Genomic DNA, 16,279 nt, shown 5'->3' with positions numbered 1-16,279 from the left:
CTCTCTCTCTCCATATCCACAAAACAGAAGGCAACAGATTGATATTTCTCTCAAATCGATTTTTACAAAAGTAAGGGAGGTCCTCAAACTTTTTAAACAGGGGGCCAGTTCACTGTCCCTCAGACATTCCACATATGCGCACTGTGGGCCCAGGACGAGTTGGCTGCTAAGCAGGACAGGCAGCAGTGGCAAAAATACCCAGCATGTGGCCCATGGGCCATAGTTTGAGGACCCCTGATAGATGAACCTTGAGGACATTATGCTAAGTGAAACAAGCCAGTCACAAAAGGACAAATATTGTATAATTCCACTTACATAGGTACCTAAAAGTCAAATTCATAGAGATAGAAATTAGAAGGGTGCTTGCAGTGGCTGGGGAAGGGAAAAAATGGACAGTTGTTTACTAGGTATTGTTAAGTTTTGAAGATGAAGAGAGTTCTGAAGATGGATTGTGGTGATGGTTGCACAACAAAACAAAATGGGGCATATTTAATAATAAATTATAAGGGGGGGAAACAGTGGTGCTTTTCCATCAAGAGCCTTGGAATTAGTCTACAGGCTTGCCATCTGTGTGTCACTGGATACATCTCTCTCTGCACAAATGGTTTTTCCCATGTCGATGGAAGGAACAATCGATGGAATATGGAAAATGGCTTTGGGAGCCATTTCTGGAGTACAACGTCTGGTGGTAGAGAACTCCCTGACCCCATGGAGATGAACTCCCTAAGTAGGCACAGCTGAAGAGAGAGAAGCCTGTGAGGGGTAAAAAGTATGGACTAGAACATAATAGCAGAGGCATCTGGACCAGCTCCCAGTGCCGAATCAAACCACCTTGCCTCAGTAAGAAGCTGTCTGCAATCTAGTCTTGGTTCATTGTTATTAAAAGGTGGAGCTAAGCACTCCCTATGCATGCACACCTCTCTGCCCTAGAAGCTGTGAAGTGATTCCCATACTTGGATGAGTATCAGATTGGCCAACTCTATGGGTGGTACCTGAGAAGCCGACTATTCTGATGCAGCCAGCCAGGCAGATTATTCAAAGCCAGAGTTTAAATTAAAGTCTCCTATGATCTGTCCCAACCCTTCACCACAGCTCCCACTCTGCCCTCATCTCCTGCCACTGCCACTTTCCGCTTCCCTTACCTCCCTCAGGTCTCTTCACAAATCTCATCTTGTTGGTGAATCTTTCCCATTCCACCCTTTTAATAAAGCAAACCTTCTACCTTTGCTCTCCTATCCCCTCTGCCCTGTTTAATTTTCTCCACACACTTACTTCCATCTGACAGAATAGTGGTGTGCTAGAACTGGCTCATTAGGGCTCGCAAAAGCCTATTACATTTTCAGGAACTCTGCTGGCTGGTTGTTAAACATAGCCATTATTAAAAATTAAATTATACAAGCTTAATTAATTATATTAAAAGCAAAGATGAAAATGCTTAAACTCATCACTTTCTAGTTTTTTACTGCCTTTTACTATTATCTGTGTTCTTGAGAGTCTTTACATCTGTAGAAATATGTAACATATAATGGTATTGTATTTTTCATTTCTGTTCAACTCTGCTTTCAGTGACATCACATTGGTAGCTTAAAATCAGCGGTGGAAGGCATATTTACACCACAGACATAGGTAACATGATAAATCAGGTTTGATTGTTTTGTTGATGTCTAGACCAGAAGTTTGCATGGGCCAAATCCAGCTCATCAACTACTTTTGTAAGTAAAGTTTTATTGTAACACAGCTATGCCCACTCATTTACATATTATCTATGGCTGCTTTCACATTACAATAGCAGGCTGAGCGGTTGCAACTAAATGGACTTTACAGAAGAAATTTCCCGACCCCTGGTCTAGCCTTAAGAAAGTAATGCAAATGTTGATAATGCAGTTTCAATATAAACATGTCCTGTCTATAGCTGTTACATGGAAATAGACACACGCACACACCCCAAAATGAGGAAATATACCTCCAGTATATGAAAACTATAATTCAATACAGCAAATAAGTTGATCATGTCACTGATGATTGGGTAGAATTCCAACATCATTGTTCTTTCATTTTTTTTCACTTTTCATACTCCTAGTGTAAATGAAAATATCAACATTCGTGCTGGAACTACACTTGTTCATCCACTACAACCATAGGTTGGTTATGGATACAAGAGTTAAGCATAAGTCAAGAAAAGTGTACTGTAAAAATCAACTGGCTATATGGAATTTACAATAAAAAGTATTGTCAAATTTCATTATTGTAGATGTCTATCAGTAAAATTTGTAACACACACCAACACACACTCACTTTGTTTTAGAGAGCCAATGATTGGACATTTACAGATACACACACTGTTTTGTTTGCCCTCTACTGAAGTGTCAGTTCCTTAAGAGTAGGAATTTTCTTTTATTCCAGTACTTAGAACACCTGACATGTAGCCAGGGTACAGTTAACACATGTGACATGAATGAATAGAGGAGCATAGTTGGGAACCCCTGATTTCATGGATAGACTGTCAGACCTTAGGTTTCCAGCTCCACCTTTATCCAACTGTATGACCTTGAGTAAATTATTTAGCCTCTTTGAACCTTGGCTTTTTTTATTTAAAAAGAGGGGATATTTCTCTTACCTCACAGGAAGGTGGTAACAATATACACCTCTGCCTGTCACCTACCAGGTTTCTCTGCAGGTGAGCATCTCTTCCTCACCCTCACCCCTGCCACACACACTCCTTGGAGACCCAGCCCTGTTGTCACACATTTCAGTGATGTCACAGCTCCCCTCCCTGGGAGATGCAGCACGACCATCCTAATGCCCAGCCTGGGTACTGGCTGAACTGAGAGGGGCAGGGCTCAGGCAGTACCTGGTACTTGCTCCATCTGTCGTCTTTGAGGCATCACAGCCCCAGTATGAGTCCATCAGCAAAGAAGAGGCCCCAGAATAGTGTGGTTTTCAAGGTTGGACTAGGGACTGGATCTAGAAGGGGCCTTACAAAGAGTCCAACCATACCAGGGCAGGTGGAGGGAAAGGGAGCGCTGAGGGGTGAAGGGAGGTCAGGAGTTAGAATGGTCTCCCTTGTTCTGCCCCCAAACAGAGGTGACACTTTCAGTCTGGGGTTAGTCAAATCATGCTGAGCCAAATGGAGAGGTATAATGGAGGCATTTAGGGGTGGGGTTTTTTCCGTGTTAGCGTTCCCTCTCTCTCTCTCTCTCTCTCTCTCTCTCTCTCTCTCTCTCAGATGCAAGATGAGGAACCACAGGACAAGATACAGCAGCCTATCAGCAAATTAACTGAGCGGAACAGACTTAGAATGGTAAGAGGCCCATTTTGGTCCCAGCAGAGGAGAGCCTGGGCACCCATGCAGTACTGCTTCTCCAGAGTCTCGAGGCTGAGTTGAGCCAAAGTCTGGATGGGGAGTGAAACATCTGTTTTTCTGGTTTCTCAACTCTGGCAGGTGTTAAAAAACTTGTCACTCTTGAGGCTACTCAAGAATTCAAACCCTCGGATCCAAGAACTATATAGCCTGGCCAGAAGGTGTTGGAATTCACTGCTCAACGTTCCGAAGGTCCTCCAGATCTCCTCCAGGTGAGCTCAGTCCACCCACAGCCCCACATGGACCCAACAGCTATCTCTGCTAGGAACAGACACTGTGCTAAGGAATTTAGAAAACCCAATTTTCACAAAGGCTCTGGGAGAAAGGTATTTATGACCTCTATTTTACTAATAAAAAGCTGAGGCTCAGGAGATGAAGCGACTTGTCCCAGTTATCCGACCTAGTGGCAGAGCTAGAATTTGAAGCCATTCTTGTCTATCATCAGAGCTGTGATCATAACCATGGTCATAATCATGCAATTATGGGACTAACTACCACCTGGGGTACTGAGCACGATGGGTACCTCTCCTGCTCCCCCTCTCAGGTCAACACAGCCCCGACATTCACCTGTAGACTAGACATCCTGCTGGGGCTGTTTCCTCATCAGTTGCATCAGAATATTAAGAAATCTTCCATTTTTTAGTCACCTGGTAAGTGCCAGGTACTATGCTAAGTACTTTACAAGCATTTTCCCATTTAGTTTATTATTCACAACAATTCTATGGGTAGACAGTTATCCCACTGTTACAGATGAGGAAATTAAGGTTCTGAGAGGTTACATTTCTTGCCTCATCACATAGATGGTAAGAGGCAGAAGCAAATTTGATCCCAGCTTGTGTTCCAAAAGCCTGTGCTCTCCAAGCCACTCTGCTGCTTCACTGTGCAGGCCTCACACATGGGCACTCAACCAACAATGGCCATTATCATCATCAGTATTGTCATTACCTTGAGCCCAGGGCCTCGCCCCTCTTCACACACTCAGGGCGGTGCTGCCGCTTTGCAGGGCACCCAATCTATGACAGACACATCCCTGCCAGCATTTAATACCTCTGGATAACTCCACCTCTCTCTGGGCTTCTCTCTCTAAGTTGGCTTCCTAGATGCAGGTAATCAGGAAACACTGAGCCAGAGGGTCAGGGTCATCTAGTCCCATTGTTTTCCAGCCCTTTTAAAGCAGCAGAACCTCTCTCCAAAACCTGTCCCCAAGCCCCGATTGTGTTGTTGTGAGGGAAGGTCTCCTGCCTTTACCCGGCCATTAGGGGAAACAGGAGGAATTCCTCAGAACCCTCGGGTTTCTTGGAACACAATCTGAAAAACAAAACAAAACATTGGACTAGTTCACCCCATCAAGTGAAATCCAGACAGGCAGAACCCTAACCTAGTGGCCGATGCAGACCATCAATATTCCCAGGTGTCCAACTTATTAGTCATTGCCTTTTGCCTTCCCAACCTCTCACATCCCTACTGCTGATAGGTACCACATCCCCTCCCCGAGGTGCAAGGCCTCCGGGTGGTAGAGAAGTTCCTTTCCAGGCCCTCCCCAGCTTTCTTCACAGGCTCCCCTGAGCTGGCTGCACAGCAGCTGCCTTGGGGGCAGGCAAGAGAACGAGGCCTTAGTCCTGCTCTACTGACTGCTGTTCCTCTCCTTGCCAGGAACAACACTGTCTGCACTGAAATGGGCCAGAATAATGGACTCCAAGAAGCTAAGTGCTCCAAGAAGAAACTGGAGTCCAAGAACTTAGGGAAGCCTAAGAAGTTGAAGTCCAAGGTGAGGGTGCCAGAGAAGAAAAAGGTCCAGCAGTCACGTGCAGCAGTGCCAGATGGAGAACAAGTGGAGCCTGAGGTCCCAAAGACATCGATCACTTGCCCTGGAGCCTGGGGGAGGCAACTACCCACTGGAGACCCTGGAGTCATCTTCCTGAAGCCCCACCAAGGGGATACGGAGCAGCTGCAAGTAGCTGACCAGTGGAACTGGTTTGAGGGGCTGCCCAGGCGAATCCACCTCCCAGGACCCCGGGTGATGTGCAGGCCATCCACCATGCGCTTGGTCAAGCGCTGCTGCACCCGCTTCTGCTCTGCATCACTTGGGCTGCTGAAATCCCATCCATACAGGGTGTGATGACGTCACTGCCAGGCCAGGGTGAGATGTAGGCCTCAAGCCAGGCCCAGAGCTGGGCCCCTAAATACAGTCTTGGGAGCTGTTGCTGGCAGTGCTGGAGGGCCCCACCTTTATGACTAGAAAGGGAAGCTCAGAGAGGAGCAAACCATTGATCAAGACCACACACCAGCCTAGTGGCTAGGCTGGAGCCTCTCAGGATCCAACTAGGGCTCTAGGGAAGGAGAGGCCTCAAGAGGGGCCAAACTGCTATGACTCGGAATCTCACAGAAGTCTGAGTAAGCAGTTTAGGAATTCCTAAATGTGGGGGAAGGTGATGTGGTCAAGTAGGGCTCTGCCACACTCAGACCAAATGAACTCTCCATTTGTTTTATTTATTCATGTTTCATAAAAGATGTACTCTGAAAAGTTCCTTAGCACGAAAAAGAATACTCCAGCCCCTCCAAGAGAGAATCAGGTCCCAAGAAAGGAAGGGGGTGATGGGCTTGGGAGTCCAGTGGAAAGGGAAGCTTCCCCTTCACAAAACTCACATCTCCAACCTGCCAGACATTTCAGTGTCCAGTCCCTAAGTCAGCGGTTCTCAACCTGGGGGTCGAATGACCCTTTCACAAGGGTCGCCTAAGACCATCGGAAAACACAAAATTACATATTGTTTGTGTGATTAATCACTATGCTTTAATTATGTTCAATTTGTAACAATGAAATTGGGGGTCACCACAACATGAGGAACTGTATTAAAGGGTCGCAGCATTAGGAAGGTTGAGAACCACTGCGCCTAAGCCCTCTTCTTGGACAGCAGCGCCTCCTGGAGGCCTTCTTCGCTCCTAACACCGACATCTCGCTCACAGGTAGCGTAGACCTCGGATGGGAGCCAGATTGTGAGCAGAGGATGGAAATCGTACAATCATCTGAATGGGAGGGTTGGATGGGAAAATTTGAGAGTATACAAATAAAATTTCCCATATGGCACTGAAGAATACTTCACTGGCTCTGCCTATTTCCTGGGGCTGGAAAGGCTGGAGGAAAGAGGCCCTCCGCAGAGGTAGGGGAAGAGTGTGTATCACTCTCAGGCTTCTTCCAGCCCCTTCCCAGGCCCCTAAGGTCAGTCTAGACTACAGCCAGGAACAAAGAAGCCAGAGAGCTGCACCCCTCCCCACCTCACCGAACCGTGTGACAGTACTGTATGAAGTCACAGAAAGGGAAAATTTCCTGAGTGCTTTCGGGTGTTCCCTGGGGGCCAGATGTCTCACAATGGCCCTGCAAACCCAGGAGAGAAGGAAACCACGGTACTGAGAAGGCAAATACTTGCTCAGGCTCACACCGCTAGGAGAGGTGGAGCAAGAATTCTGATCTCAGTCTCCTAGCTGCTCCCCATTCCCTTTTCAGAAGAAAGGAAACAGCTATCACGCACATGCTTGCGCCCTGATTATCACAGAGCTGGTGTCAATAAATGGGTGTTGCTGGGCCGCACCTGAGTCACAGATCATAGAAAGCACTGAGTCAGGCGGGAACCTGGCACTGTGTCCCTACTGCTCCCATATGACCTGGCAAATACATCATCCAACCCAAGCCCTGGTCCATCCATCCAGTGGGAGTCACCCTCTGTCAGTAGAAGCTATAGGGCCCTAACCATGCAGATGGGAAGAGGAAAGCCCAGGCTTTCTCTAAGACTACTATCCTCCCTATTCCTTCCCCTAGAGCAGCGGTTCTCAACCTGTGGGTCGCGACCCCTTTGGCGGTCGAACGACCCTTTCACAGGGGTTGTCTAAGACCATCCTGCATATCAGATATTTACATTACGATTCATAACAGTAGCAACATAACAGTTATGAAGTAGCAACGAAAATAATTTTATGGTTGGGTCACAACATGAGAAACTGTATTTAAAGGGCCAGAAGGTTGAGAACCACTGCCCTAGAGGCAGGATGTGCTGAACAGATGCCTCAAGGAAAGCAGCAGAGTCATCCCTGACCCCACTCCCCTCCCCACCCCACCCTCAGGAGCCAGGACAGTTATGGAGAGGGCTCCCCAGATTGGGAGAGAGGGAAAAGGATGAGGGGCTACCCTTGAACCCTCCCACTCGTAATCCTTCATCCCACTGGTGTTCAGCACAACTGAGAACCAGCGGGAAATGGAACGAATTTCCCTGGGGGCAGTGGGACAGCCTGGGCACCCTGCACTGGCTGCTCTGCTCTGCAGGGCTCTGCCTGGGTAAGGCAGCAGGCTGTCTTCCTGCCACAGCGCTCCCCTATCTACCATGCATCCCCCACTCCCCAACTCCCTGCCTAGCCCCCACAACTTCTGTGCAAGCACGCCCCAGTAACCTCAATTGGAGCTGTCTTCCTACTCAGCTTGCAATCCAGCCTAATTCCTGAGTCTCCATTTTGGTTCCCTTGCTGGACATCATCAATCTTCGAAAATAACTTCTACTCCATCTTTCCTCGCAAACACTTTCCATTCTTCATGCCACCTTCTGTGAACTTCTGTCTTGCATTCTCAGCAGGCCATTGGTCAGGACAGTGCGCTCCCAACCAAAAACAGGGGGAGGTCAAGGACAGGACCTGCACTATTCTTTGTGGGAGCCTAACCAGGGAACCCCAACTGGGGGCCCTAAGATTGGCAGCTTTGGCTTTGCCCCATGGAAGCCAGAGCTGCCCACAGGGAATGCTATGAAGTGGACAGGAGCCTGTGTGCCCAGGCTGGGCTCTAATGTGCCCAGGGCACCTGGGGGAGCAAGGATGCAGGCCTCCAGTATGACTCCTAGCAGGTGCCTCTTCCAGCCTTATCCCCACCTGCACTGGCACTTGGTCCTCAGGCAACCTGCCTGCCACAATCCCACAATTGGGGTCTCCCTACTACACCATCCCTTGTTTAACCACTTCAATCTGAGGCTTCTCTTCTGGGCTCAGATCCTGATTTGGGATCAGAAGCCACTCCAGAAATGGCTTCCTAACAGTTAATAGACAAGAAGGGGGATTAAAGTGTTTAGGTGACTTAACAAGTCACATGATCTCTCTGAGGCTTTTTCATCTGTCTATTAAACGGGAATACTAATATGCATTCCAGAGGGCTTTGAGCAAATCAGGCTTGATGTAGGCAAGGCCAGCTTGTGGGGTACTGAAGACATGTTTGGCCTTTTTCCATGCCTTCTTCCTGGTTTTGCACCATAATAAAGCCCCAAGGCCAGTACTGGCCCTGTTTCTCATTTAATGAGCAGCTACCTCACTGCTCACTAAAGGAAACAAGCGGCTTATTAAAAAGCCAATCCTACATTCACATTCACAACCTTTTGCTAAGGTGGCATCTGGATTCCCGATACTTCCCTCTTCCTAGCTGAGTCATGTACCACTCAAACATAACTGGAACATGAAAATATGAAGCTATGGAAGCAGACAGGCCTAGCTTTTACTCTCAATGTACTCCTTATCTTCAATTTGTCTGCAAAATGAGGAAAATAATGGTGCCTATCTCTTTCATTAAGTGTGAATACATGTGTCACTTTGCAGTGCATGGCACAGAGGAGCTCAAAATTTGCTGGCTCAGAAGAAAGGTGTGTTCTCTATACAATTGGGGGCAGGGAAGGGCAAAACTATAACAGACTTGTGGACCACTTCCTGTAAGTGCCAGGCCCAGTGCTGAGTGTTTTACACATGAGACTCAGTGAATCCTCACAACCACCCGGGGAAGTACTATTATTATCCTCGGCTGACAAATGAAGAAACCAAGGTAGGGAATTGAATTACAAGCAAATCGAACGTTAAAACAACACGTGTAACATAAATACAATGAAAACACGTTCAAAGAGTTGTTACATATCCAGTTCAGTTTTTACGTTTTATGTTCCCAACAATCTGTTGGCGTTTTCTTACGTTTCTCTTTAGAAAACGTAAGAATAAAAGTAGGGAAAGGTTAAGTAGCTTAGCCACGGTCTCACAGCTAGTAATGGGGCTCCAGGACTTAACTCTGCACTCCATTACGGCTCTCTAAAGTCTTCAATACTAGACCCCTAGCCCAGGTAGGGGCAGGGCAGGGACTGAAACTCTCCTCTCCGTCTACCCCCTCATCTCAATGCTGTTTGCACCACCCTTCACTAATTTCCTACAGAAAACCTCAAGCACCACAGTGGCTTTTAAGACCCTCTCCACAGAGAGCCGCTCTTGTGCCTTGAATCTGCCCCTCCCCCCAGCTCCTGAGGCTCTGTGGTCCTTGGGCAGGAGTTCCTTGCCTGCACACTGACTGCCTTCTGTGACTGCCAGAGGGAAGCTGCCTGATCTGGGAGTCACTGAAGGACAGTCCAAAGTCTAAGAAAATGCTTCCAGGGGCGCCTATTGGAGCTGTGCACCCCAGAAGTCTCATGGGGCCCTGGGGCTTCCCACCCACCCCTGCTGCCCACTGACTGCCATCTGGCCCCATTTGGCTCTGATCTGGACAGGGCTGCCCAGAACTAGAAGTTAGAGGCACCCTCGGAGGCACCATCTCTCTCCTTTCCCATCCTTCTCATGGGTTATAAACTATTCTGAGCACCTGCTATGCACTAGTCTCCACTTCTCTCGAAATGGCCCGCGTTTAGGTAGTGAGTAGGATAAGAGGAGTTCCAGACTTCAGACCCTTAGAAAGTCAAGAGATACACCAACTCACTGGTGGGGTGGATACAACTTTCCTTTATCCTTGGAAAGAAAAACATTTCCTACATTCCTGTTTACTTGGAAATCTGTGACTGTATTTAAAGTATATAAGTTTCTCTTTCTTTTTTTAAAAAAATGTATATCCGTTTTTCTTAGAAAGCTAGTATTGTTTACAAAGCACTATACATTCTTAGTATTTAAAACAGTACAATAGGCCCTGGCTGGTGTAGCTCAGTGGTTGAGTGTCGAACTATGAACCAGGAGGTCATGGTTTGATTCGGGGTCAGAACACATGCCTGAGTTTTAGGCTCGATCCCCAGTGTGGGCCGTGCAGGAGACAGCCTATCAATTTCTCTCTCTCTCCTTCTCCATTCCTCTCTGAAATCAATAAAAATATATTTAAAAACAAAACAGAAAACAGGAAAGTAGGGTGTGGAGGTATGATTATAAGGTGATAGATTATTTAACCAATAAGAATTTATACAACCGCCGAAACCGGTTTGGCTCAGTGGCTAGAGCGTCGGCCTGCGGCCTGAAAGGTCCCAGGTTCGATTCCGGTCAAGGGCATGTACCTTGGTTGCGGGCACATCCCCAGTGGGAGATGTGCAGGAGGCAGCTGATCAATGTTTCTCTCTCATCGATGTTTCTAACTCTTTGTCTCTCTCCCTTCCTCTCTGTAAAAAATCAATAAAATATATTTAAAAAAAAAAAAAAGAATTTATACAACCTTTAACTATTAGTCTTCAGAATGAGTTTATTTAATGTCACTACTACTGGAGCCCAAATCCTGGCTCTGCCAGCTCCTAACCTGTAACCTTTGGCAAATTCCTTATAGTTTCCTTATCTGTAAAATACAGAAGATACTTTCTATTTCAGGAAGTTGTTGTGAAGACTAAATGAGCAAGATGTAAACACTTAGCTCACTGTTGTACATCTATTAAACACTCAATAGACGCTTTTTATTACTAAAATGACATCACTGCCATTGCCCAATTCTCTCTGGAACTTGCGTCTAGATCAGGGGTGGGCAAACTTTTTGACTCGAGGGCCACAATGGGTTCTTAAACTGGACCGGAGGGCCGGAACAAAAGCATGGATGGAGTGTTTGTCTGAACTAATATAAATTCAAAGTAAACATCATTACATAAAAGGGTATGGTCTTTTTTTTTTTAGTTTTATTCATTTCAAAGGGGCCGGATCCGGCCCGCGGGCCGTAGTTTGCCCACGGCTGGTCTAGATACTGCTTTTCTTGTTACTTTACAAATAAAAAATAAATCTCATTGAGGCCACATCTCTTATCCAAAAATCAAATTAACACTCAAGGGGCAGAGATTTCTCATCACAGGAAATATGCAGAACGGCACAAGCTCTCAAAAGGAAACCCCCCAGAAGTGTGCCATCACAGATGAAGCGACCACTACAGGTGACCAAAGGAGATGGCAGCCACATGAATGTGCGGATGCCTTCCTTAAAATAAAGTTAGTCACTTGCCTTTAGAGTTTGTGGTGTCTGGAAGGAAACCCACCAACCTAGGGAAGTCATCTCAGCTGGCCTTGCCTCCTGGACCTTGTAGCCAGGATTAGAATACTCTTAACAAGTTGCTTCCTTCCAGCTTAACTAGAGCGCCCTGAGTTAGGGAGGTGCTCACCCTTGCACTTTCCCAGCCTCTGCCCAGGCACATTTACTCGTAAACCTTCATCTTGTCTGCCTCAACGCCCTCTTCTGGAGGGCTGGGGCCAGGAAGCTAGAAAGGCTTCCCGGGGATGCAAAACGCACCTGTGTAGCCCTAACACTAAAATCTGAAAACTGACAGCTCTCTTGGGCAGACTTCAGAGGATCCAAAGAGGAACACCAATGGTCTCAATGCAGAAGTGGGTCTAGACCAGTGTGTTCCCCTGGACATGTTCAGAAATCACCAGCAAACGAGAAAGGAGTCCTGAGAGTCATGGCAGTTCCCCCAAGGTGTAGCAGAGGAGCCTGCAGGTGGAGGGGGTGGGACATAGGAATTCCCTGCACTTAGTATTTTAACCAAATGGAGGAACAATCTGGGTCCAGCAAAAGCGGAGGTTACCTAATAATTCTTTCCATACAGCTCCCTTGCCTGGCTATGCTGATCTCTCACAGTGCCAACCATGGCATTACCAAGTAAATACAGGCAGAACCGTGGAAAAAACTGTGTTATGTACATAGGAAGGACAGCTGCAGCCCCTCACAGAGGACACTCTACTCCCAAGAAAAATCTTAACAGCAAATTCCTATCTCCCTCAGCCCTGTAAGTACTGGTTGAGCTGGAAGGTTGGGCTTCCTAACTCGGGGCACCCATCATACCCCTGTCACTGAAGAGTTCCAAATAAGTCAGGAAGAAGGACCTATTGCCAGAACTGACATTCAGTGGGAGCTGTCGTGCCTGATCATTCCCAGAGATTCTATTACGAGGGTTAGGTTGAGAGTGATGCTGGGACTCTTCTTTGGGTCCTAAGGCCTGCTATGTTGAAAGCTGGGAGGGGCTACCCAGTAGAGAAAACTGCAAGTTAGTCATGGGTTCATGGGTGCACACACACATGCACAGCACAACACAGGTTGTGCATTTTCCTTGTGCTTGGTTGCCTCCATCTGCTGTCCTCTCCCTGACAGCAGCCTAATATTTTGAACCTACATCGTTTTCTGGGGTTATGAATCCAGACATCAAGCGTTTTTCCAAACAGAATAGCTGCAACAACATGACAAAGATAACACTGTCCCAAGGAGACAAGACAGATGACTAGAAGAGTGGTATGCTCCAATCAGATATCCTTGATTTTTTTTTTTTAAATAACAGGCTGGTGACAGGTATGATGGCTCAAGAGTGACATGGTTCCAATTCTGTTACCCTGAAAGAGGTCCCCTTGCTGACCTCCCAGATACCAAGGCTTCAGCAGATGGGAGGCCAATCTTGCAGCTGTGATCCTGGCTGCTACCTGCCTTCTTGACAGGGCCTCACTATCTCTCCCACACCAACAGACTTCACATTTCCAGGGTTCCTCTCAGATCTGGGCTGGACCTCATCTGGAGGGTCTGAGAAGCCCAATGTGTTGGGGGGCCAACTGCCCAGCAGGGTGTCCAAAAGACCCATTTCTAGACATTGGATTTAGGGGCTGAGTTGAGGGGAATCTCCTTGAGCTCCGTCCGCATGCACAGGTACTCCCCGATGACAGCCATGAGCGCAATGCACACGGCTTGGACCAGCCACCAGGTCAGCGCCGAGGGGAAACGGGAGCTGTAGAACCAGCAGCCCAGGAGGTGAAAGAAATGGACAGTGACAGTGAAATCCAGACACTGCTTCCCTCGCCGGATGAAGTACAGCAAGCCCAGGGCACTGTGGGGAGAGGACAGCAGTGAGTTGTCACTGGGTTGTCCTGGCCTTAGTTAGGTTATTTGGGGAGTGGGGACAATTAGGATGACAGCACAGAGATCAGAAGCAAGCGAGCTAAGTGTGAAGCAAGGGTTACATTATTAATGCCTAGAGGAACCTGGCAGGTAATGCTGAGAGTGAGTCAGGCTGGGTAGAAGAAAAGCAAAAGACCGGGTTGATGACAAATGGCAACTGTCACTCAGGGGAATCCCAGGAATTGGTGAGGACTGTGGTACCCTGAAGCATAAACGTTCCATCTAAAGTGGGAACAAGCGCTACTTACAGCTGGGTAAATCATCATGCTAGAAGTGTGGCTTAGAATCAATCCTCTCATTTTTCAAGAGAAGCCAGAAATCTGGATTTTTTAGTATATCCTTTTAACTAAGTGGGAAAATGTTTTAAATACCATGCATGTACTGACAACTGTGTAAGCCAAACAACATATCTGGAAGCCAAATTGGAGTCAACCCACCAGTTTCCAACCTCCAGTGTAAGATCAAGAGTAGTAATGTGCAAGGTACTGTTCTAAGTACTTCCATGAATTAGCTCATTTAATCCTCATAACTATAAAATGGGTAATATTATTAGCTTAATTTTACTAATGACAAAACTGAGGCTTAGACAGATTAACTTGTCTATAGTCACTAGACTAGTGGGAAAGCTGAGGTTCAATGCCAAGTGAGACTGCCTCCAGAGCCTGAGATCTTAATCACTATGCTAACCTGCCTCTCAAGAGAAAGGCAGTGGTCATGAGTGACATTAGACCTTACCCAGTGAAACCCCTCAGTGTACAGATGAGGAGCCCAAGGCCCAGAGAGGAGGGAAGTAACGTGGCCAGTGTCACAGGGACCAAGAATAGAACCCAGTTCTCCTGACTCCCAATCTACTCCTTTCCTCACCTCATTCCACATCAAGGAAGTGATCTGAGACAGAAGGTATCCCACAGGCAGCATGCACAGAGTGACACAGAACTTTCAAGCTAAGTCCAAACAGCAATGAAAGGAGCCCTGTGATGGAGCCAGTCCCAGAATTGGCCTCTGCCACCCATGTTAGTCCACTCCCCAGGAACGAATGCCAACCTGTCTCATGTCCAAATGTAGGAAGTTAGGTCCAGTGCTAAGACCCCAAAAGCAGGACAGCAAAACTGGTGATACTCACCAGGTGAGGGCGTTGAGGACGAAGGACATCATGGAGAGCCGGCCTGAAGGGGTGGAAAAGCCCAGGATCTGAGGGGGAATCACAAATGGAAACATGCTAGAGAAGTGACTTGGTAGAGCTCCAGGCTCCAGTACCTCACCCTAAAGAACTCTTCCCAGAGCACAGAAGACAATATGCCCCTTAATCTGTATGGCAGCCTATTCCACAAGGTCCTTTCACAAACATCCATCATGGCATCTCATTTGAACCCTCACAGCAGCCAGGAAGGTGTTATTAACTCTCATCTTACAAAGGAGGAATAAAAGCTCAGAGAAATTAAGTAACTTGCCTAAAGTGCTGTAGTCAGTAAACAGCAAGAGCGAGGTCTAGAACAGGGTTCCGCAAGCTACGGCCCCAGGGCCAGGTACCTCTTTTGGTAAATAGTTTTACTGAAACACAGCCACACTTACTAACTTAGTATTGTCTAAGGCTGCTTTTGAGCTACAATGGCAGGGTTGGGTAGTTATGACTTAAAATCTTTACTAGCTCATCCTTTAAAAAGAGGTTTGCGCACCCCTGGTCTAGAATTCAGGTTGTGTGTGCATGAGCTGGCTCAACAAAGCCCCAGATTCCCACATGCCCTTCTCAGGGGGACAGAGGCTCCTCAGAAGGGGCTGCGAGGGACCTGTGGGGTGTAACCTCTACCCCTCTTGATGAAATACTGACGACCAAACACCTGCACAACCCTTTCGGCCCACAAAGGCCTTTGAAATCCGTAATCTCATATTATCCACACAACCACCTCACAAAGCTATTGTTTTTGCTGTAATTCTTACCTTTCTTTGAATAAAACTTACTCAAGGGCTACACAGAGAATAAGCAACAGGAGTAGGGAATCCGTCCCAGATCTCAGGGCTCCAAGAACAGGGCTCATTACGCTACACCACAGCTGCCTCTCAGATGCAAACACCTTTCAGGCCCCCGTTACACTTTATAAAGTACTTCCATATCCCTAGGCCCCTTTGGGCCTCGTAATGTTCTGCTGAGGGTTATTCTGTCTGGTTTCCAGAAGAGGAAACAGGCTCAGAAAAGTGGAACACCTGGCCCAAAGTCCCAGAGCTAGTATGTTTGGGCCGAGATTGAAGACCTAGCTTTTTTGAATAAAAAAAAAAATACAGGCTCTTTGCACTGCAGTCCACGGCCTCTCTGCTACTGGTCTCATCACGTTGTGAACAGAAAAACTGAGGTTCAGAAATATGAGGATACTTGCCCCAGGTGACCCAGTTAGTAAGTGGACCTTAAACGGAGGCCCGACTTCCAAGTCCGGGCAGTTTCCATGACATCTCCTTGAATGCTTTCTCCCGTCCCCCCTCCCCAATTTGGCATCTGAGAATGTTGGGGCTCAGTGAAGTGAAGTCCAGAGTGTCAGCAAGGAGGTGTGTCAGGCTGCCCAGGACGCTGGCCCGTGTGTTCTAACATCCGGCCCCTTAACTTTGTACTGAATCAGCCTCTCTGTTATCAGCCACTCGCCATTCCATTTTACAGGCGGGGCAGCAAAGGCTCAGTACCGGGAGGCCTTGCCCAGGGCCTCAAAGCGGGAAGGTGGCCCAGCCAGGTCGACAGCCCGGTGGTGTCGGACCGCAAAGCTC

At 47.4% G+C, this 16,279-nt stretch overlaps 3 protein-coding genes across 6 annotated transcripts in view; 1 reads left to right on the top strand and 2 right to left on the bottom strand.

The window, feature by feature from the left end:
• Nucleotides 1-14,724, bottom strand: part of DBNDD2 (dysbindin (dystrobrevin binding protein 1) domain containing 2) — a 26,276-nt gene extending 11,552 nt beyond the window's left edge. Inside the window, exon 1 of one of the 4 annotated variants that reach the window (XM_006753509.2) lies at nucleotides 14,652-14,724. The gene's annotated coding sequence lies outside the window, so the exon portion shown is untranslated. Of the gene's footprint in view, nucleotides 1-4,408; nucleotides 4,670-14,651 lie in introns of those variants that run through there. The other 3 variants (XM_006753511.2, XM_015563248.1, XM_015563254.1) reach the window with 3 other exon arrangements.
• On the top strand, nucleotides 3,227-6,583 carry TP53TG5 (TP53 target 5). Its single transcript, XM_006753518.2, has 4 exons — nucleotides 3,227-3,301; nucleotides 3,443-3,573; nucleotides 5,015-5,474; nucleotides 6,335-6,583. Exons 1-4 carry the CDS (start codon nucleotides 3,227-3,229, stop codon nucleotides 6,428-6,430), a joined length of 762 nt encoding a protein of 253 aa, XP_006753581.1. The 3' UTR covers nucleotides 6,431-6,583.
• Nucleotides 12,263-16,279, bottom strand: part of SYS1 (Sys1 golgi trafficking protein) — a 4,492-nt gene continuing 475 nt past the window's right edge. Inside the window, exons 3-6 of the mRNA XM_015563265.1 lie at nucleotides 15,619-15,647; nucleotides 15,365-15,376; nucleotides 14,652-14,769; nucleotides 12,263-13,457 (exon numbers count right to left, since the gene is read on the bottom strand). Coding sequence (XP_015418751.1) covers nucleotides 13,217-13,457; nucleotides 14,652-14,769; nucleotides 15,365-15,376; nucleotides 15,619-15,647 — 400 coding nt within the window. The 3' untranslated portion in view covers nucleotides 12,263-13,216. The remainder of the gene's footprint in view (nucleotides 13,458-14,651; nucleotides 14,770-15,364; nucleotides 15,377-15,618; nucleotides 15,648-16,279) is intronic.

Source organism: Myotis davidii, unplaced genomic scaffold (assembly GCF_000327345.1).
Source record: "Myotis davidii unplaced genomic scaffold, ASM32734v1 scaffold4152, whole genome shotgun sequence".
Lineage (NCBI taxonomy): Eukaryota > Metazoa > Chordata > Mammalia > Chiroptera > Vespertilionidae > Myotis > Myotis davidii.
Note: the sequence above shows the minus strand (reverse complement) of the source record. Positions and strands in the feature narration are given on the sequence as shown.

What these genes read in the sequence shown, in the direction of transcription:
- TP53TG5 (XM_006753518.2), top strand. Translation starts at nt 3,227, where the DNA reads ATGCAAGATGAGGAACCACAGGACAAGATACAGCAGCCTATCAGCAAA. An exon ending in AGCGGAACAGACTTAGAATG is followed by an intron (nt 3,302 to 3,442) that starts GTAAGAGGCCCA and finishes CAACTCTGGCAG; the next exon opens with GTGTTAAAAAACTTGTCACT. An exon ending in GTCCTCCAGATCTCCTCCAG is followed by an intron (nt 3,574 to 5,014) that starts GTGAGCTCAGTC and finishes TCTCCTTGCCAG; the next exon opens with GAACAACACTGTCTGCACTG.